Source organism: Rhipicephalus sanguineus, chromosome 1, assembly GCF_013339695.2.
Source record: "Rhipicephalus sanguineus isolate Rsan-2018 chromosome 1, BIME_Rsan_1.4, whole genome shotgun sequence".
Classification (NCBI taxonomy): Eukaryota; Metazoa; Arthropoda; class Arachnida; order Ixodida; family Ixodidae; genus Rhipicephalus; species Rhipicephalus sanguineus.
The window spans coordinates 201,732,382-201,756,063 of record NC_051176.1 but is presented as its reverse complement, the minus strand read 5'-3'; the positions used below and the strand labels follow the sequence as shown (position 1 = coordinate 201,756,063).

General features: G+C 42.0%; 1 protein-coding gene across 2 annotated transcripts in view; it reads right to left on the bottom strand.

Annotated features, from left to right (window-relative positions):
• Window positions 1–23,682, bottom strand: part of LOC119405500 (NACHT domain- and WD repeat-containing protein 1) — a 74,280-nt gene that overhangs the window by 7,688 nt on the left and 42,910 nt on the right. For both annotated transcript variants that reach the window (XM_037672336.2, XM_049418745.1), the window contains exons 11-14: window positions 18,047–18,231; window positions 17,583–17,781; window positions 7,971–8,155; window positions 5,454–5,578 (exon numbers count right to left, since the gene is read on the bottom strand). In XM_037672336.2, coding sequence (XP_037528264.1) covers window positions 5,454–5,578; window positions 7,971–8,155; window positions 17,583–17,781; window positions 18,047–18,231 — 694 coding nt within the window. The remainder of the gene's footprint in view (window positions 1–5,453; window positions 5,579–7,970; window positions 8,156–17,582; window positions 17,782–18,046; window positions 18,232–23,682) is intronic.

Genomic DNA, 23,682 nt, shown 5'->3' with positions numbered 1-23,682 from the left:
AAAGAATTGGCTATAATGTCACTGTCTCTTAGTATTGTGGAAAAATGAAAGCAATTATAATTAATACGGGCCGATGTGTTGCTAGTTCACCGGTCAAGTTATATTTACTAAATGGGCAAACAGCGTCGATAACTTTCTTCAGCATAAAATGCACATATTCCACTGAAGTATTTAACAAAATAAATGTAGTTTAAAAGCTTTCTATCCAGAAATAAAAATGTTTTACATAGAAGTAGTGGTAAATCTATGTTGACGAGATATACACTCCCTTATGCCTAGTGTGGTTATTGTCTGCGTAAACTATTACTTAAGTAAGAATAAAAAATAAGACCCTAAAGGCAGGTTTATAGTTTGACAAGTGTGGGTGAGTGTTGTCTGCATCATGTCATGCTTCGACGCGCCCACTGAAATGCCGTCTCGCCTATAGTTTGCAACTGCTGGCTGCTCTCTTCAGAGCACGTGCAGAATGATTCTTGACCCATGTACTGCTTTGAACAGCCAATTGTCACCGTCTGCTCAACGACACAGCTACCCCCCCCCCCCCCCCCACCCTTTTTTTTGCAGCCGCTTCTCCACGCAATTCATTGTGGGTTGCGTAATTGGCGTGATAAGCATGCGAATGGAGCAAGAGTCATCTCGACACCGGGCACGCAGAAGTGTGCTAGCAGTGGCCGAATGCGTTGACTGTGCCAGTGTGTCCAACTACAGTTGAACCCGCTCATATTGAACTTGCAGAAAAACAGGGATTAGTTCAATATATAGAATAATTCAATATCCAGCTTTTAATGAAATTATTAAATTTTCAATGCAAATTTCAGTGCGCAAAATGGCTTCACGACACTGCTTCACGAAATACGCCTTCAAGAAATATGCCTTCACGGCAATAAGCGGAATATTTTTTTAACCTCTTAAGTGCTTATGACGACCTGTGCTCGTCATGGCTCTTCAGCAATATTTCAAGAGGCTTTTGACGAGCCCAGCTCATCTAATGGTGCTTTCCTATTTAAAACATAGATGGCAGCATGGGTTCAGTGATTGGCACTTTTATTGAATGAGAGTCTGCACACTAAACGGCAAAAGGCGCACCTTGCATTTCCCGCGCGTTATAAACGAACATGGTGCAGTGTTGTGCTTTGAAAGCTACCACAAGGATGGTAGCCTCATCTAGTCTGTATTGAACTAGAATAGTACATTTTTTCCACGGGAAGTCAAATGGAACCCATACTCTCTGTAGTAGCAGAAATTTCTTTTGGAATGCTGATCAAATGCCCCAGGTATGGGGTCCCGCAGCAGTGGGGGCTTGGCCCGGGTACCCCCCCCCCCAGAATTCTGATGAAGGGGGGTGTTTTACCGAAAATAAAGAAACAGGTGTTTTTCAAGGCCTTCAGCAAGTGCTCCCCCACCCCCCTCCGAATAAATTCCTGGCTACGGGCCTGGGTATTACATGCCGGTGCGAAATATGACGAACAAAGCATTTTTATCTGTTGTAAAATGTTTTCGCAAGTATTTTTCTGTTTTGAACAAGCATTTCATGTCATTAAAAAATTTGGCAATTTTTGAACAATTTTTCGTAATTTATTCGGTACTTAAGGGGTTAATTTTGTATTTTTCTGTAGTTTGCAGTTGGGGATGCAGTGTAATATCCAGGGGTGGGTTATGCGCGAGAAAATACAGTATAGATGTAAATATCGCCTCAAAATCTTCTACGCAGCTGTGCATACTCGTCAGGCGCCGGAAGCGTGTACTCTGCCTGGGCCCTAATGTCGGCCTTGTTTTTCAATATCACACTAAGTGTGCTTCTTGGGATGCTGCACGCAGCGGCGACATCAGACTTCTGTTCTCCACGTTCGACTGTACTGATTATCCCCAGCTTTGTGGAGAACAGCAGGTTCTTCAGTTTTACAGCGTCAGGTGCATTTTTATTTTGAACTCTCGAAAATTGGTTCTGCATCAGATTCAAAGCAGTGTTAGATTCGAGTAGGTACAGTACTCTTAGGTTAAGCGACTTTCCAGCAGGACTGGGGAAAGATACTTGCCAATGGTATCATGATACGATACGAGATACCCAGGCAAGCAGTATTTGAGATACAGATACAAGATACTACCGCAATTATTGTATCCGATACTGTATTTTCTATTTGTATCTTAAGATACTTTAATACATATGAAAATTTCTCATTATCAATCTATATATATTGTAGCAGCAAACATGTATGCACAAAAATGATAACTTGAAATTTTCTTAACTCCAATTGACTCTGACCAATTTTGTTTCATTTGAATGAAATGTCTGTTGTGCCTCAAAATTTTGACTTTCTTGCTCAAAGCATAATATTCTCATTCCGAAACAATTTATTGGAGTTGCCTTAGCTGCTTAACATGAGAACTCTTTACACGCTGGGCTGTCAGTGATTGCTTGCACTTTTGTATAAATAATGGAAGTTGCTGCTCTGCTTGCCGACTACCTATAGGGTCACCATCTAGTTACAAGAATGCCAATGAGAAGCCTCTGCACAACGGTGCATATACCGCTGTGCAGTTTTACTTAATTCGTAAACGTCTTACTGTTCGTTCATTAGAGGGTTCATGGGTTCTCAAACTGGGTTCCGTGGAAGACATTTTAGGGTTGCGCGAGCGATAAGGACGAATGCGACTCACTCCTGTTTTACCCCCATTTTACCCCCATTATTTACTTAGACAAGAAATATTCCATTGCATTTTGCACTTAACAAAGCCATCGCATGTCGCATCCGTACATCGGGTGTCTGCGGGCAGTGACAGACCCAAGTTGCAACAGCAATAAAGACTCATCTAGTGCGCGCCACGAAACTTGCACGATGTCTGGCCCCCTCAGTCACAGAGCACGCTGGTAATTCATGCTCTAGAGCGCACTTCGTAACACGTGTGGGAATCAATTTGGTAATTCTGCAAGCCGAGATACAGAAGATGATACTAGGTGTCCAAACCCGTTCAAACGACATCAACAGGCACCTCGGCACTTTATTCATGGCTCATGGCACGCCGGCTATCACATGTCGCAGTTTTCATACACGCTGATTTGCCACTGCACTATATGTCAGTGTTGTAATTAAAACGTGCAACGAGCGCTTTGATATGCGCAAGAGGCATTGCTTCGTGCCTGCTGTGGGCTACACGAGCATTTAGGCTCAGCCTTACTACGACTAGTGTATCGGTATGGCCATTTCGCAGCTCCACTGGCATGCCTTCTTTTTTATTTTGCAAGACATAAAATGGGCTTTTGTCCTTTCGGTGCTTCATCTGCATTGCTTATGGTGCTCAGTGCCTAAAGTATACAGTGTATGGTTGGTGGGTTCTTTACACAACTTGCGGAGCGGTGCGAAAAGGAGGGGGGTAGGGTTCCACATCAACGGCGAGGGGGGGGGGGGGCAGGTAAGTGTGGTTGAGTGTCATTTTGTGCCCTTTATCCCATGGCAGAAAAAATTTGGCGGAAGGGGGGGGGGGCTATGCCACTGCCGTGGTTAAAAAAATAAAATAAAAAAGGAAGAAGAATAAGAAGGTAGGGGTTGTGCGGCACTCTGAAGAAGCCGCTAGGGCTCTTCAAGGCCAGAAAGCTTGAGAACCCCCCCATTAGAGTATAAACGGATAGGTGTACAGAAGCAACAACACTGGTTCACGTGTAGTTCTGTGTAGTTCCGGTTGTCACGTGTAGTTCCGGTCTTACGTAACAGTGAAGCAGTGTTTTCTGCATGTTGAGTGCGATTAGTTTCGATTTCACCCTTCAAATTCGATGGTGAATATCTCGAATGACGTGCAACATTTGCGATTTCTAAAAAATATAGGTATGCCATAAATTGGCACGTACTACAACTTTCAAATATAAACAACTGCCCTCAAGTCAAATTATTAAGTTAATTAACGAGTTTTTATTAATTGGTCTCATCAATGTCATTTTAGTTGGGGCAAAGTATTTCCGCCTCGACGTAGAGTATGTGTGCGAAAACGACTGCAGCGTGACTGTCATATAATTTTTATAAAAAATCTGTACTGTCTAAAAAAAACACACTGTAGGTCAGTGCTTGTGCCATGTGCGAATGGTCTTCTGTTGTCGACGTGGATGAAAAGAATGCAAAAAGATGAGTGGACACTCCTTCTCAGTAAGCAGCACTTGGTTCTTACCATTTAATTAAATGTGGTGCGAGCCATGATTATGGATGACATTGCCTGCCAAAATTTTTGGGTGTTTTTAAGGAAGATCCACACAAGTAGTATTGGTCTACAGCCTCACTTACAGCTGAACAATAAGCTTTCAAAAATAGGTTATATCTATCCCATGCCGTGGGCGAGCATGTACGTCTTCTTTTTATTATTATTTTATAGCCTTCGAAGGTACTTGGTGGACCAGGGCTTCTGTCTGTCACATTCTGATTAGTGGCACATCCTTCTCCGCTAATGCACAGAGCTTTTCTTTAAACAGAAGCCAGTTTTCATTAACTAACCAAGCAGAAAATAAGCATAAAAAAAGTGCAAGAAAGAAATGTCTCAGGTTCTTTGTTAATTTTGTTATAGTGTCTTCTGTTGTAGTCATGGATAGCATAGATAATTTTGTTAGTGACGCCTGTAAACTGCAAGGGGATATTAAGAGCAACATGTCGTAGCTTATCACTGAAGCCAGCTAAGCAAATAATTTCAACTGTTTCATTCTTACAAGCCTTGTAGGAAGTGAACTTCTGAAAGTCTGAATACATGCTCAATACATACTTCTGAATGTCTGAATACATGCATACATACATTTCACTAAATGTAAATGAGAGTTATGAGACCACTAGTGCACATGGATAAAATTTGTAGGGCACAAGTGTCAAGACAGTACGTGAAGAATATAGCCACAAGAAAAAATTCACTCCTTTATGTACTGCTTTTAAGTAGTTCCCTGGGTTCATAAAAATAATTTCAGTTGTTGTCAACCTTACAAGTTGCAAGGTAACTGAATAGTATGCTAATGGTGCACACTTGTAAAAGCAGTACACTATTTGCAAACTGTTATGGGTGGAAAATCTTTTTATTTTTATATGTGGGGTTTAACGTCCCAAAACCACAATATGATTAGGAGGGACGCCGTAATGGAAGGCTCCGGAAATTTCGACCACGTGGGGTTCTTTAACGTGCACCTAAATCTAAGTACACGGGCCTCAAACATTTTCGCCTCCATTGAAAATGCAGCCGCTGCGGCCGGGATTCAATCCCGCGACCTTCGGGTCAGCACTCGAGCGCCATAACCACTAGGCCACCGTGGTGGGGGGGTGGAAAATCGGTCTGACACAGCAGAATATTTTTATAACACCTGACATTTCTTTTTCTCAAATTTTCCTGTAATAAAGCATTAGTCCTGTAACTGCATTACATTGAGGTTTATTGGGATACATGTCTGCACACAGTGATAAGATATCATCAGTGATGTAAAAAAAACTTGCCTTTCATGACGTCCCAGACACGAACACTTCTATCGATTCCATCCGAGTTGTAAGTAAGTGACTTGAAGCCTGATTCATCAAGCCGAATTTGATCTACGGGAGCATTGTGACCTTTTAATGTGTACCTGCATAATAGTGAGAGAGGGACAAGAGGATGCAACAATAATATCATATAAGTTCAAATTTAACAGGGATGCTCAGAAAGCTTAAATGAAAGGAAATTCAAGCTAACAAAAGAAACACTGCTTCAAAAGCAGCCTAACCTTAGGTTTCAGTTCTTGGAGTTCAAGCGAAAAAATCTGGAAAAGAATTTTGCCAAACCTGTCTTTTGATATTCAATTTTAAGTGAATATGGTTAACATGCAAAGCAAATATTGTTGTGTAGAAGCAATCTACTACTGATTCTCAACTACAGATCGATTAGCACTCCAGAGCTCGTAAGGCTTCTTGAGGGCTTGTTGCCTGCCCTACATCTCACTGAGAAGCTTGGCGATATCAAGTTCTTCTGACCTAGAAACAAGCAAGGCTGCAGCAGTATGACCACTTTCGTTAAGGAAGCTAAAATTTCAAAGCAGCTTTTAGTGAAGCTGCCTCGATAAAATTATTTAACTTGATAACCAAATGTCAAACAAAGTGTTTTCTTGTAAGCAAGAGAGAAGTGTTTATTACTGGTCCCAATATCCAGGTTTAGCCTTCTTCATTAGCCTCATCAAGAATTTATTTGGCAGAGTTTGCTAAGAATGTCCAGGGTGGATCACCACCCATGAGGTAGTGCTTGCTGGCTTCCAGCTTGAAGAACTACACCATATAGCAACATTAATAAATGCCACAGCTTTTTTTGTTTCAATTACTGATAACTTTCAAGAGAAAATTTGCACCAATTTGCATTTTCCACGTGATGACAGTTCACCCCAGTAACATCAGTGCTGGGGGCAGGTGGAAGGAACCAACTTGTCTAGGTTTTGTCGTAGTGATTGTAGTGGCTAACTATCTGGCCATGTAGAAGCTGCATAGCTAGTAAAAAAAAAAAAAAAATCTCTATTTTACCATCATCTTGAGATTAGGATAATGTTAATGCAGCATTCACTATTAGTCTTTGCAATTACGCTGATTTAATTATGCTTCACAAACTAACGTGCATGCATCTGTCACTTACTGAGTTGCATGTACCTGTCATCACTTACAGAGTTTAACATAAAATGACAATCCTGATGTTCTCAATTGTGTTGCTACCATTGCTACTGCTGCTGATTGTAGAAAATAGCAAGTGGTACACACATTATTTCTTTAACCAAGGTCTACAATGAACTTTCAGGAGCTTGTTGAAGCTGCTAACAGAGTTCACTTAAATAATGTTTTCCAGCAATTACTATAGGTCCGATTTGTTTAGCCTGCACCACTATGAACCAGTCCACAGCAGTACACGATTACATGGTGCAGCTTGAGTTCAAAGGCAGAAAAAAATGCATCAATAAAGTTTCTTGACAAGAAATCTCAAGTAGGCACAATGCAGGCCTTCTGCTTGTTCTTCACATAAGCTCTCTTTGAGGATATGCACCATATAAGTGGTGGTAACTGGGCTCAAACTGTAGGTTCAACTGGTATGGTTGGCTTCATAGTTGTATGGGGCCTAAAAACAACGAACAGCACCATGGGCGTCAGCAAGAGGGGGGTGTAAAAGGGGCACTCTCACCCCTGCCGCACCGCTATGCAACACAGGTTTGCACCCCCCATGACAATATCCTGCTGATGCCCATGAACAGCACTGTCCCTTTTGTGCAAGAACTAAAAAGTAGAGAGAGATGTGTATAAACACTGGCTGGAGCTTTGAATGGGGGGAAAAAAAAACAATATTTACTATGTTATCAGTTAGAAATATTGTTTTTGACACTGTAAGCTGACAGCGTATTTTTAATGAAGTGCACATTTTGAAACATCAGTACCCCATCATACCTTGCTGGCCAGCAATAGACTGCATAGACCTGCCTCCTACATAGCTAAATAGACACAGCAGATATGATAAAGTTTCCATGACGCTTATGCCCACCTACTATGTCCTCTACCGAGCTGCTTTTTGCACATCTGGTATTACCATTAGTTGCCAGTAAGTAGTACTACTTATTTGGTCCAGTTGGTCAGATTAAGAATAATCATGAAACAAACTTACACTTTTCCTTCACTCTTTGAAATGCACAGCAGATTGCAAAAGGCACTACATTGCATTGGCTAAAACAAGAGGTGAGCACAGCATTCTAGCAACTCCTTCACTTGGTACAGGTAGATTACATAAACCTAGCGGAATCAAAGCTAGCAGGGCCTGCAGATTACAGTGTTACTTCACAATTGATATCTGCAACTAAGAAAAATGCTGGTATATTTTCTAATAGCCAGCTTAATATACCCTTGAGACATTGACATCTTTGAAGTACAGCACAGACAGCAAGAAAAAGCTGAAAAGGAGAAAAAAAACACACACACAAAAGATATGTTTCACACTGCTGGACAACATGGCATTACCTTCTTGCTCCTGTAGCAAGGTCCCACACAAGGACAAAACAATTGTCAAGGCCATTGACAACACAGCCACCTTGAGCGGAAATAGCAATGCTGCAACTGTTTCGTTCAGGCTTCCATTTCTTGAACAACGTCCCACTTTGCAGGTCATAGACAATGATGAAATTTGGTGCACTGTCACTCAGCTCCTGCAATGTACAGTATACCGCATTAAAAATTCCACATTCACAAGCATGCAAAACTGTACATTTGCTTTGGCTTTGCATAAGTCCCTGTTGGTAATCCATGCAACTTTGTGCTGGTAACAGCAATGTGGGCAACTAATTAAGTTTACTAGAATACTGTCACATTTATTTACAATATTGCTACGTAGCTAGCGCAATCCAAGACTTAGACATTCTTCCTGTAGAAGATGACAAAGAGGACTGGCCTATCCGGTGTGCGTGATGTCCTCCATCTTGTTTGATACTGTGCACTTCAGTGTAAATACACTTGTAAATAGTCATGGCTTGTGTCAGTTTGAAAGATGATGGCTCGTGAAAGATGACATGGACCTTTGCAATGGACCTTGCAACCTTTGCAATGGACCAATGCAATGAACCAATGCAATGGACCTTTGCATAGACCGCAGTGCCATACTAGCCCCAGGCGCGCGTGCAAGGCACTGTGGGAAAAAAGAGTGTGCGCGCGTGAGAGAATAGCACGCCGCCCTCCATCCAACATTGTTGCGACTGTATGCTCAGGTAGTTTTGAGCATGCGCTCACGAGTTTTGAATATATAATTGTGCCATGTGATCACTGGAACAATTATATCACTGATCACTGGCAGTCTGTGTTCCAGGTTGTGATAGCAACACGAAGCATGCACACATTTTATTCCATTATTTCCAGAAAAAGGAGAAGATGAAGAGGGAATGGGTGTGGCAGATAAACCGGCAAGGACAGGGAGGGTAGTTTACACTTTGGCAACCCTCTGCGCACAATACTTTGTCAGCTTTGAAAATTCTGTAGCCTGAAATGGCACGTTTGGTTGTCCCATGCCTGGCTTCATGGGTAGCAATACTGGCCTCACAGAATGGTGACTGAAAATTTCTCAACTGCATTCTCCAGGCATATTTAGGGACCAAGATAGATTTACCAGCGCAAAAAAGACAGGACATTTGGGAAGGACACACACACATAGCGCTGCACTCACTACTGATTTATTACTTCGAACGCAGGGCCTTTTTGTAGGCACGCGTCGAAGCAACAGAAAGATAACATCGAGAAAAGAAACGGTGGGAACCACGTGACACTGCTTGCCGAAAAGACAATCTACCGACGGTAACCGCGCAGTCGAAAAATTGTTACGCTACAAAGTACGCCCCCGATATGAAAGAAGTGACACTATAATTGATCTTAAAACCAACCGGCAAGCCCGAAAAGCCAAGGCAGCCACACAAGAAAGATAAAAAAAGGTATAAAACGTTAAAAACTAAAATGAAATATAAGAAATGTGTAGAGCACATGGTAAAAACTATTGTGTAAAGGACAGGGTAAAAACTATTAAAAGGGTAAGCGCCGTAGGTACCTGACTTCCTTATTTGAGAGGGAAATGGAAGGCCTGCTGACACATTTGTCACCCAGCCTCTCAATTTCGGCTGCCTCTAAAATCTCTCTAACAATTTGCTCGCTATGCCTGGCTAAGACAGTGCAACCCTCAAAAAGCGGGGAGCAGCCGCAGTCTCGGCAGTGCATGGCTAAATGACTGCAGGCGACCGCTGACAGGTTCTGCTGGTGCTCTCTGAGACGGACATTGAGGCACCTGCCCGTTTGTCCAACATAGTGCCTCAATGTCCGTCTCAGAGAGCACCAGCAGAACCTGTCAGCGGTCGCCTGCAGTCATTTAGCCATGCACTGCCGAGACTGCGGCTGCTCCCCGCTTTTTGAGGGTTGCACTGTCTTAGCCAGGCATAGCGAGCAAATTGTTAGAGAGATTTTAGAGGCAGCCGAAATCGAGAGGCTGGGTGACAAATGTGTCAGCAGGCCTTCCATTTCCCTCTCAAATAAGGAAGTCAGGTACCTACGGCGCTTACCCTTTTAATAGTTTTTACCCTGTCCTTTACACAATAGTTTTTACCATGTGCTCTACACATTTCTTATATTTCATTTTAGTTTTTAACGTTTTATACCTTTTTTTATCTTTCTTGTGTGGCTGCCTTGGCTTTTCGGGCTTGCCGGTTGGTTTTAAGATCAATTATAGTGTCACTTCTTTCATATCGGGGGCGTACTTTGTAGCGTAACAATTTTTCGACTGCGCGGTTACCGTCGGTAGATTGTCTTTTCGGCAAGCAGTGTCACGTGGTTCCCACCGTTTCTTTTCTCGATGTTATCTTTCTGTTGCTTCGACGCGTGCCTACAAAAAGGCCCTGCGTTCGAAGTAATAAATCAGTTGTGAGTGCAGCGCTATGTGTGTGTGTCCTTCCTAAATGTCCTGTCTTTTTTGCGCTGGTAAATCTATCTTGATCATGAACCAACTCGCCCAAGCAGCCGTTTTAGCAATATTTAGGGACCCTTTAAAACAAAGGAGTCATGGCACTTGCTGAGATATCACACCTGCAAAGTAATTATGAAATGTATGGAGTAATAAATCAAAAGCTTCGCAGAGCCATACTTGTACTCCGTGTGATGTTTAAACAGCAATAAATGAGAGTGAGAAGTGAAAGACGAAGATGACGTGCGAGCACACACCCTTGCAATTTCTTTAATAACATTGTGCCAGTGTTGCGTGCAGGATGTGGTAGCATCTTATAATGGCGAGAAGTAATCAATGCACAGATGGAAGGAGTTGCCCGGAATCGTAATCAAAACTAGATCACTGATGACCGATACTCAAACTCTGCTTTTGGTGGCCATGTATCCAGGAAAATGAGGACCATTATGTAGGTACTGCATTTTGTGCAGAAAGGCATGACATATATGTTACTTATGTTAATGCGTTAATCAAAACTGGGGGTGCAGCCCAACACATCTCGCAGAGACATATACACATGGCCAAGAAAGGCTGCGGGAACGTATAACCACCATTAGTGGATTCCATTTAGTGCATTCTGATTAGGCAACTGCGATACAATTTACAAAGTAATAATGTGTCTTGTATACTTAAAAAAAAAAATTGATACAGTGCAATACATATAGCCAAAGTTCGACAATGAAGGTTTACAGAAAACATAGACTATCAAAAACGCGCACATTACAGAGCTCTGTACGGTTGGGAGGATTGTCCGTGTGTGAATCTTTTCCCATATTAGCAGCGATTTCTTCGGATTATGAGCCCGCCATTCGCAAAGGTACGAGCAAGCGGTTTTCCGCAGCTACATACTCGCACCACACAGTGAAAGGCGCGTGAGCTGTTGGCAAAGTGATTATTTACATTGTTGCTGCTAACTTCAGTTGCATCGCATGACATGCCTTGCCAGGCACAATGTGGTTTACTCTGTAGCCTACTATGACCACCACGATATAACAACGGGTGATAACCGCATGATGGTGTCCGGACACGACGTGTCAAGCGACGAACCATGTATGTTACGACAAGCCTGAATGCGCGGCTGTCAACAGACGATGGAGTTCGGCACTCTTTTTTCCCGTGATGCACTACACGGACACATGGTGGTGCGCGCGACTTTTAGGAAAGGTCCATTCATGGAGCCACTTGCAGGGCAGTCCACTCTTGTTCTCCTCTTCACCCACTTACACTAGGCCGCTTCACTACTTCTTTCACGTACGATGCCCACTAGTAATTCAGTCAAAGGATTGATGCTCTAAGAAGTCAACTGTGTCCTGTTCGTGTGGGAATCAGTATATGTGACACATGAGATTGCATATGTAACATCACTGAGGCACTCAAGAATGACAAATGGGCTGGAGTGTCAGGCCAAGAACTTCTGGCACAAATTGTGCTTGTGGAGCTGCATCCACAACTACATCAGGTCATATTTAGTGCAACGAACATGATTACAGGCATTGTAGCATGTCTTTGAACTTTGTGAAGATGCCAGAATATAGAGGTGGGTGATAAGATAGGTCTTTTCCATGCGAGATAGTTTCTCAGCAAAAAAGGTGTCCATGTCCAGTGGAAAAGGAAGAATAGCATCAAGACAGCTACAAGGGGAGCGAGTGTAGGGAAGCTAAAATGGAGGGTATTCAGTTGTTTCATGTCTCGTGCTATTGTAGTGTAAGTGATTGAGGGTAAGACTTCATCCTAGTTTTTTGCGTTGAGAATTAACAAAGGCTGAGAGCATATTTGCGAGAATCCTGTTCACATGTTCAATGAGACAATTGCATGGTGATTGATATGTAGTGGCATGATGAAACTGCAGGTAACCAGGCAGAAGATCTCAATGATGTCCACAACAAATTGACAGCCCTGATCACTGATAACGATGTGTGGAGGACAATGGCACTGAATTTACAAAGCGAAGCATAAACTGCAAACCATGCATGCAAGGCCTTTGCAGCAAGTATTGAAGCAGTTTCTGTGTGGCACATGAGGTGGTCGAGGCAGACAACTGTGTGGAATGTGGTGTGGCTTGATAACAAAAATAACACCACTACGATTAACGCCAACAATATCAAAAGGAGACTCGGAAGGCAGTAGAGGATGGAGAAATTTGGGTGACATAGTCGACGGACGTTCATGTCACTGGCATTGCTCGCAACATGCAACACGTTTTTCTGTGTTGTGATGCATCCTCAGCTAGTAGAACTGCTCCTGGATGCGCTCGAGTGTTCTCACTAAGCCCATGTGGCCACAGATTGTGTTGCTGTGCATGAGGAGCATAAGGACTGTGGAATGATGAGAAGGAGTTGGGCTCTTGGGGCAGAATAATTTTTTCTAGCAACGCAGATTGTGCACAGCACAAAACAGCTTTCACTTGCATGCTCATTAGTGGAGGACAATAGAGGACCTAGACTATGGTCACTATGATGTGCTGTTTGGGAAGTGAAGAAATCAGGAAATGGAGAGTCAATGGTGGCATGATATTAATCGAAGTTGACAGCATCTCACTCAGTTGTTGGTAGGGAAACACATGACAGGCATCAGCGTCAGCATGAAGCTTTACCTTCTTGCGATATACTGCAAAGTAAAACTTTTGTAAATGCAAGGCTTGTCGTACTACGTGGCCAGGAGGACCTTTTTAACCAACCGGCAAAGAATGTGATGGTCGGTAACAACCACAAAGCGATGGTCGTAGACATACGGATGAAACTTGTGAACAGTGTAAATGACTGTGAGGCACTTTTGTTCTGTTGCTGTGGAGTTTCACTCAGACTTGCTAAAAGAACAGCTTGCATAAGTAACCACATGTTAAGCATTGTCATGACACTAAATTAGCATGGTGCCGAGACCAATTACTTAATTTTATCTGGCTTTGCTCGCAGTTTGATAGGGAAAGAGCAGCAATAGTCCGCAGCTTGCAAAGGGGTTGTCATAGGCATTGGATGTTTGAAGATGTCATTTTTCCTGAAGGGCTCGCGGCAACGAGTAGGCGCGCGCAACTAATTTTGATGGCCTTCCTGCGAGACGCGAGGCTGTTGAACACGTGGTGACAGACTCCTACAATTCAGGAGATGCTCAGGCAGAACAATTGGCAGCCTGTAGGCCAGGTTAACCCCACCTGTTGCAACATCACAACTACCACCACCAATTACTTTGGCATAGATATAAGTTTCTGTGGGAGCACAGGGTCAAAAATTGGCATAACACCGACGCTGATGTCAGCACAAACTACAGCTGTGAAAATGCTGATTTGCAATCCAGACTTTCCTTCCTAGTAAAGGAGTGATAAACATCCTGGGTGATACCAGTAAGGATATAGCCCACCTTGTCCATCACATTGGCGTCCACGGACTTGCGCAACTTTAATACATCTTCAATGTATGTTCTGCATGTCTCGCCAGGAACTTGAGCCATTTACAACAAAGTGTTTTGTGCGTTTCTCATTCATCTACAAAGCACTACTTTTTAATTTTTTCCACAAAGCATTCCTAAGTTGCCAACGTGTGCTCATGGTTTGGTACCAAACCAATACAGTGAAATGCAAAATCAAGAAACAGTTCAACGTTGGATAACTGGGTAGCAGCATTCCAGCCATTAGGTTGGCTCATCCGCTGATGGTGATTGTTATTATTATTATCTTATTTATTATTTTGTAACAACCTCTGGGCCAAAGGCATTATGAATGACGTTAGAAACGTGACTTTCATTACTCATACAATGCTGACCAAAATGGAAAGGTTACCTACAAAGAGAACAGGTAAGTTGAATTGCTTCATGATACAATGTTAGCTAGTGCGGAATCAAAAAGATGATGAGTAATCGCTTGAGCCATTTCTCCATGCTGTTGGCTGGTGCAGGTCTTTCTGTGTAGTTACGTGGCTCCTGTTGGTACTGGGCAAAACTGGCAGCGCCATTACTGGTCATCTCCGTCTGAGACTATCTCTTGCTGCTTGGTGTCTGTCCCAGATCACTGCTTGCGATAGCGGTCCAAGGCCCGTGAGTTGATGGTTGCACCAAAGAGCATACTGTTGTGCTTCTATTGCTAGCGTACAGTGTTGCCTCCCCCCAGAACCAAGTGGTAAGGGTTTTCCCACCACCTCCACCATAACTGTGATGGTTAGTTGTGTTTATTTACAAGATGGAAGATGATGTTCATGAAAACAATTCATGAATGTGCCCATAGAGCAATTGCACATTGTTCTTCTCTTCTTTTACCCTTGTGCTTGCAAGTTACAGTATATACATACCGTAATATTGGCTACCAATTGTTTTTATAGGGCTCCTACACCACCAATGTAACAGCTATGAAGTCTGATCTTAACCTCCTGTCTCTCGCATCCCAATGTAAAATACACCATTTAGTCCTTTTTTATAAGCTATACTACCATCTACACTTGTGCAACAAACTAATCTCTCTAGCCCAATATGTTTCTGACAGACTAGACCATGTTCACGAAGTTGGAATCCCTCATGCAGAACTCATGCATTCTTAAACTCATATATACCATGTACACTGAAAGAGTGGAATTGTCTTCCCGCACGAACACCTGAAATTAAAGATGGTGAATTGTTGATGCACGCTTCAACTGCTCTTATGACTCCACATTTGCTGAATATATTATACTTGCTGTAACCTGCTGCATTTTTTCTTCTCTCTTTTGGTTCTTGAAATTACATGTGTTGTGTATTATTGCCATTTTATTACTTGATTCATTGTGTTATCTTTTTAAGGCTAAGATTGTATAAGCAGGGGTGATCGTACCTCTTGTACTCAATTTTTATATCTGTTACCACTCCTCTCTGTAATGTTTTTTTTTACCTTGAGGCTAAATAAGTAAGTAAGTAAGTAAATAAATAAATAAATAAAGTAATTTTTATATACACTATAACTGGAATATAACAACCAGCAGGCTATGTGATCATAGCCCTCAATGGTAAAACATTTTACACAACCACGCACTTATCCAAGCAATACATCTTAAACTGATGTTTAAAAATTCTTTAAGTTATCATGTTCATATGGCTGCAGGTTTTGGAGTTTGCATTAATATTTAATGTTAATGTACTCACTCAAGATGTGTTACACTGCTTGGAAAACACCTTGAAAAATAGTTAACAAGGAGTGACCTATCACTCAGCTGACCTATTATCGTATTTGCACAATTCTAGCGTGTCCCCAGGTGTAACATGCAGGTAATTTTACGTTATGAAAACTGAAAAAAATAACTTGATGCCAATTATGCTCTTGAGCCCAAGTGTAATGCACACATAAATTTGAGGGCTACGTTTAGCGAAAAAAGTGCAGGTTATAATTGTACAAATATGGTACACGTCACCTGCAGCTGATCTGCCTACTCACACTGTAGAAATCCTGTTTGCAAGTAAAAAAAAACGTGACAAATGAAAATATATTTGTCTACATCCAGGCTGCCAATAACCTTTTGGAACGTACAATGGCAACAGAATATCCTGAACAGAAATCAATCTAGCCTGTTAAGCTACATGAAGCAGCATGTGAAAGCAAAAACAAGCATCTAGGTGTGCTAGCCAACAGGTTTGCTGCATCTTGTGGCCACATATTTTACCTTGATGGTAATTAAGCGTTTGAAACTTGTTGTTTTAATTCCACTGTCAAAATCATGCCATAACAGTCATTCTCAGCTTTACCTTCACCATATTAAAAAAAAAAAAGGAAAAAGAAAGAGAAGAAAATTTTGCCCATCTGTGAGCCACATGCTCTAACCACTACGCTGCCAAACTCAATTTGCATGAAGTTTTGTGTGTCATGCAGACTCTGAAAATGGTGGCCTCTATACATAGTGCTAGGTAGCATACTATAGCAGATGAAGATGATGCATGCATTGCAAACAAGGAACTCTTGAGAAAATGGTGGTGTCTGCTGTCAAAGTAAATAACTCCAGAGCTGGAGGAGTCACTGAAGTATGCCTTTCAGCAAATTCTTTTGTTTTCCTTCTTTTATGAAATGTGATTACTGCACCACATTCAACTTCGTCTGGACAACTAAAAAAATATGGGCCAAAATTTCAAAGTCGTAAAGCAAAACTCAACGCATGCTTTAAATAGGCAAGAATGAGAGTTTTTCAATACAGGACCAAAAATTTGATGTTCTGAAAGCTGACACTTAGTTGACACTTGCAACGCACTGTTCGAACACCAAGAAAGATGCGCAAAGAAACACACGAGGTACACAAGATGAGAACGAACTAACAACTGTTAGGTGAGAGAAAGAAAGACACAAGTGCAATGCACACAATAAGAGAAGGGCCATCCGCGTCACGGCATCAAGCCTGTCCGTGTTTTCTATCTAGATTTCTTTGTAAAAATGACACTTCATCATCACTTAAACATCGATGGCACACTAACACGCATATCATTACTGATGTGGCCTCGATAATCTCCCTTTCTCTTGTGTCTCTAGATTGCGATACAATTGTGGTGCTTATAGTTTATTTTATTATAATTTATAATTTTACTTTATAATTTAACTTATTATTTGTTATATTTGTCATTTTTCACCAAATAAACAGTTTTTAGTTTGCACTTGTCTTGTGTACGTGTGTTTTTTTGTGAGCTTTTCTTGGTGTTTGAGCAGCGTGTCGGAAGTGTCAACTATGCACAACCAACCAGCCCCTACTCTGGCTCTTCATTTTGAAAGCACTGAATACAGTAGCCTTTAGTTCATTACATACAAAGACACACCCTCAGTTCCATGACTGGCACTCCTCATAACCATAAAAGAAGCTATTGCTTTCAAGCAAGAGGCAATGTGATGGTGCCAGCGTACTTAGTGGCATCTGTAATGAGAGCCCATTACAGTCCCTGACATTAGGATGTCCTCCTGCATACATCTAAACTGTACGTTTTTTTAAATGTTACTAAACTTGATTTTGATTCTGAACTTCTTGTGAGCAGGCAAGCAATCACCCTTCTTCGAGATCTCTGAGCCATGTGATATTCCAATTGTCTTGATGTGGCTTCTAGCTTATAAACTACTAAATGTGCATGAAAACATAACAACAATTAGGAGTCAAGTTTTTGAAAACTGTACTAACCCTGCAAACGCAGACGACGTAGTGTCCATCACCAGATATGGCTGAAAGGCGAGTAATGAATTCATGGTGTGGAATACGAAGGTCATAAAGTAGCTTTCGATTTGCCAGGTCCCAAACAAGTAATGGGAATGGCTTTTGTGTCTCATCCCCACAAACACATATTTTGCCATTGCCACTGACCAGAAGACTGTTGAGAAACCTGTAAATGAAGGCAATTGAAAAAAGCAGAAGACAAATTATCAATAAAAAAAACGTACAGAAAGCAAATGGGCATCTTTTGTACGAAAATGGCAGTGTAACAGTAAAACATTGTTGATACATTACTGTTATGTTTTCCTTTAGTGTCCCTTTAAAATTACTGCACATAGCAACCCAGGTTACAATTTACACTGAATAGCCTATGAAAATTGACAAGCAGAGTTGCCCATCATATGACGGCAACTGTAAAACTTTCAGGAGCTCACCTGTCCTCTCCCACTTTAAAGGTAGTCTCCAAGTCTCCACTGCTGAGGTTGAGCATATTTACGTACATACGATTCCTGGAGAGTGCCACCACATAGTCCTGACTGTGCAAACCAAAGTACGCCATCTTCTGGTTCATAACCCCTTTCAATTTCACCAGGAGACGTCCCTCATCTAGCGAATATACCTGCGCAAGAAGGCATTTCAGAGAGCAATGCACCCCCTCTTGAAAAGAAACATGCACCTTTGAAAAAAGCATAACAGATTTTAATATCACTTTTTTTCTATTTGGATACACATATGTTTCACTTAGAGCCGAGAAAAATGCAGAATTACTGAGTTAACCCCTTATATGAGGAATTGTTTACTCAAGAAAAATGCCTTGGGAATCTTTTTTTTTGAAATTTTGCATTCATTAAGCCAAAAAAGATTTTTTTTGCCAGAGGACATTGACCTGGAAGAATTGGTTATTTAAAATAATGTTGTACTCCTTTGCAATTCAGAAGCTCATTATGACTGGCTCTTCCAAGCCATTCTTATTTTCCTTGATGCTACTTTCGGCGTCACCAGTCGTTGAGGTCCTCCAACGCATATGTTAATTATCAGAGTCATCACCCTGCTCAAGCAATACCAAAATTTCACTTTCTGTCAGAGTACTTTGCCTCTTCACAGAATCCATGTTCTGAAGTCTGGCACAATTCACACCAAATTTAAGAGTTCACGCACCCAGATTCACAACCAAATTCAAGAGTCCCTACACTCCTTACCACGTGTGCCCTACTTTGTTTTCTTCAAAAGCAAAGTGGCACAATCAGGAAAACAAGCATCTCACCATTCATTATCATCTTTGCTAAGAAAGAGTAGTAGACGTTCTGGTTGAATAAAAGAAGTGTATTACTTGAACTGAACTTTTCAGCGTGGTGAGAGAGCCTTGCTTCTGAAGACATGCTCCCCATGCCATGGTCAACTTGGCATCACATCTAAAGATGCATTCCCCAATTAAGAGGTTAAGTGTACGCCAGATCTTTCTCCTTTTCTTTATTTTTTGCATAAAGTTATTTTAATTATTGCTTGACTTCAGTAAATCAGGCACGAAGTGTGATCTCTTAAATGTAGAACATGCATACAAAAGGCACCAGGCCTCGTTCTACATTGTCTTAGACTTTTAGCTATTAAGGCAGAACTGTACCAGCAATTCGTAACAACATTGCCCAAAGGAGAGCCTCTGCCACCAGCATAGAAGTTCCTCTGCATTGCTAGCTGAAATTAAACAACAATTTTCCAGGAACTTCAGGTTGTTTATAATGAGAGTTTACTTTGACAATTAAAAATGTCTGAATTGGTAGATCCCCCCGTCCTTCACAGTATTGATTCCTTTACCACCCAATCCATGGCTAATCCTGCACAGTGAGTATGTGCCACAGTCGTTCAGGATAACAACATTCAAGAACTAAAAGTCTCATTTAAGTTTCATTTACAGTCTGCTTTTTCCTTCAATTTTCTGAAACTGTCACAACCAACTCTGTGTATTCCTATCAATGAACCTGTAAGCACAATAGCCAGTAGCCGGCAGCAGCAAGAATGGAGGAATCTCATTACTGATAGGGAATTGGTGCCATTTTGTTGTGAGAAACTATACCAGTGATCCATAGTAATCGATTACCACAACTTTTGAAACTGGACAATTCAATGGAGCGTCACGCCACCTAATTTTCAATGTGGCACTGATACAAAGCTTAGCAGAGGTGAGCAGAGTGTGGTAGGTACTCATGGCAGGTATTCGTGTTACCGAAATGAAAGGCAAACAAGTGCATACACTATAATAAATGAAAAGAAAAAAAAAAGCTATCAACTGAAAGTTCAGAAGACCAACTCATGGTTGAGGCTTGGCATATCATCAACAGCCCTAGCATGTGTGCAAGTCAGTCCTCAATTTTCTTGCACAAAGAGGCATTGTCACATTTAAATGGCAATCTTTTGCAAGTGGCTCCATGTGTCCATGACTGACAAAGAGGTCCTGCTTTCCCTTAATGAAGCACAGGCAAGTTGTGTGTCTTTCTTTTTTTCTGCAGTATGCAACCTTTCACTTCACAGTTGGTCTTTGTATTGTTCTTTTGGTTACTTGTGCTTGTGTTTTGCATGCCTGCCTTTCAGTAACATGAACCTTTATCAACTTGTAGTCATTCTATGATGAGTATGTAGGCCTAGCATCAAGCAAGGTTCAAACAACAAAAATGGGAAAAAATCACAGCATATCCACGGAATGAATGATGATGAGTGGGCGAAGCTGCGGAGGTTCATCGGTAAACCGTGAATCTTCCGTGAGTTCTGCCCAGTACATCATCACCGACGTGAGATCGGGCGCGTTTATACTAAAGGTTCGATGAGAGTTATGACGACTTGCAGCTCACTTTAATTTTACATGTACGCTGTGAATTTTCATTGTTTAGAAAACCATTGCTTTAGAAAACATCTGGCGTCTTTTCGTTTTGCTTTAGAAACATCTGGCGTCCTTTCGTCTTGCTTTTAGAAAACATCTGGCGTCTTTCGTTGGTTTATTTCATCAATCAACGGCGTTTTGAACAAAATTTTTATTGTTTAATCACGCACAGGAGAAATCTCACCAGGCACTACCTAGGAGGTAAACAATGGCTGCTAATGGGAATGAGAGACAGAAGAAGTCGGCTTTTAGCTAACACTTACACTTCTACTTCTACTAACGTTTCCTACTGGAACATGCCAATGGCTGCTAATGGGGAATGAGAGACAGAAGAATTCGGCTTTTAGTTAACGCGCACGCTGCAAATTTTTTATTCAACAACGCACAGGAGAAATCTCCCACCGGCACCACCTTGGAGGTCAAGATCTGGTACTAGCGTTACGACTGGTTACGCACTACGAGGGACGAATGGGTGCCGCTTTAAGGAGCTTCGCCCCTAAAAAGAACCCAAAGGTGGAAGCAGTAGCAGCCAGTAAGTCTCTTCATGCAAGGTACAGTCGCGCTCAATATGACTTGCAACACGGGAGCGCGTGGCCTCACGAGTTCAAAGACTGCTCATGGCTTCCACTAGCCCTTATTTACATAAATAAATGCTGTTCTAGCACTCGGGGATGATTCCAAATAAGAAAATATCGTTTAGTTGCTGAAATGAAAACAAGTTGAACCCATGTGCAATGTTTGAACTCATAGGGCCACATGCTCCCGTGTTGCAAGTCATATTGAGCGCGACTGTACATTCAAGGACTTTTTATTGCAAGAAATTAATTAGGAAATTCCCTTTCATACTAGACATTCCATACCTTCCATAAACAGTGCTGCAAGGGCTCTGATATATTGGCGAACATAAATGAAAAAAATCCTGCCTCCATTCCACCCTGTGAAAGCGGATGTACAGCGAAGCTGTTAAATGCATGACCCAATGCTCCCACGGCTGTAAAGTGCACCGAACATCAAATTGCACGCAAACATACTCTGTGCGTCGCGATGTGAGCTCATGGCCTTGACAGTAGGCTTGCGCGAATATTCGAGCATTTCGAATATGCTCTGTGCGTCGCGATGGTTGAGCTCGCGGCCTTGACGGCAGGCTTGCATGAATATTCGAGCATTTCGAATATTCAAACAAATATTACAGTATTCGAATTCGCTTAGATTCGAAATTAAATTAGTGGAAATTTCGAAGTATTCGAAATGAACGAATAAGTGTATATTAGTCCGCATGTTAGAGCACTGCACGGGCTCGGGCCTACCCGAAAACCCGGGCCGGGCCGGGTAAAGTAGCTTTCACGGCGGGCCCGGGCCGGGCTCGGGTCTGAAGCTCTGGGCTTAGGGCCGGGCCCGGGTTCGAGGTGGCGGGCTCGGGTCAGGCCGGGCTGGAACTTTGCTCAGTTCTAAACGGGACACTAAAGTGATACAGTGACTCTGAGAACTCGAACGTAATCAGTTTCACCATCATAAGGATAAAATCAAGGGCAAAGTTCAATTTTTAAATTTCACGCTGAAATCTCTTCGCGTGACGTCACGGATTTCAAACTGTATTTGCCGTTCTTTGGAGACATTGGGTCAACGAAACTTCTTGAAACTTGCTATGTTAAATCTATGGCCCTCTCAGAGGTCAATGTACTTTTTACCGATTAGGAACTACGTAGATACCAGTAGAAGCCGTCAGAACCTATGACATCACGGTGTTTGTTGCACGATTTTCAAGGTGGAGTCGGTACCCACCCGCATTTTCTTTTTGTGCGTTTTCTCGCTTACCAAGACTATTGTCGCAGCGAGCGTAGTGATTATGGAATTATGGTGTAGGAGTAGGTTGTACCAGATGTAAGCTGACGTTGCCATTTGAAAGATATTTTTAATATTTCATATATGAATCATTTCTGAAGGGTATTCGACGGCAAGATTCCACTAACATATCGATACCTGTGTCCAAAATGACTAAAATCTGGACGCCAATTCTGCAATATAGAGCTTTGTTTCACGGTTATCCATCAATACATGGTGGCTGCAGGCGGTGCCTCACGAAAAAAAAAATGCTTTAGACCTGCCATGCCTGTTTAGCTCAAAAACGTACTTATAAATAAAAAAAATGGGACGAAGACAGTCATGTGCGGGTCGCAGGCGGCTAGAAAGAGGTCCACGGGCGGTGTTTGAGACCCCCGCACTATATATGTAGTGCGCGAGCTACATGATACTGCCACAACAGCGCGGGAATGTGCAGGAATAGCATAAGTCAATTCAACATGCATATTCATGTTTAGAGGCAAAGTATATTCGCTTGACGAAATATCTGGCTTGAAATAAGAATAACGAATTCCACGCTGGGTGATGTCTTCTTACCTCGAATCATATGCATCCAATGAGCAAGCGTCGAGAAGCTTATTCGCACTTTTATTACCAAACTGGAATGAGCCCCGAAAATAGATCGCAATCACATCGTCCGCCTACTTCCAGTCCTATCAGTGTAGTCTTACCAGCGTAGGCCACCTTCTACTGGCACAACATTGTTAGGAAGGCATACACCATTATAATATGGGAAAAAAGAGCCCTGTGCAAGCCGTGCATAACAAACACTGCTTAAAACTGCAAGGAGAAGCCCTCAGAGGCATTTATAGATTACATTGAAGAGTGGCACAAGGTTCGGGAACGAGAGGAATGAAGGGATGAGCTGGATAGCTATTTTCATTCTGCAGAGGTGTAAAAAGGACATCCTAAATTTGCTCCAGTGGTGGAAGTTAAGAACTATACGCCTGCCGACGCCTTCACATTTAGCAAGGCAGATGTGCGCCCCTGCGCCCCTGCGGCCAGCGCAAGCAGTGCAAGGAACTTCAGCGCGGAAGGACATGTGATGCAATGGCGCATGGTGTGCTTATAGCGGAATCTCTTTGTAATTTTATTTTTTGTACAATAACATGCGAACAGATAAACTACAAACTATGCCACGAAAACCTATAGACTGTATATAATGGCCGTGGTGTGATATATGAAAAGAATGCTATGACAAATAGTTATTTTTTTCATTCGGCTTCTTATACGTATTTCCAAAGTACACGTGGTGCGCGCGGTTCGTTTTAATATTTATCTAGGGTAGTGTATTTACAACAAATGTAATAAATTTGGCTTTTTTTCTCTATTTCTCTT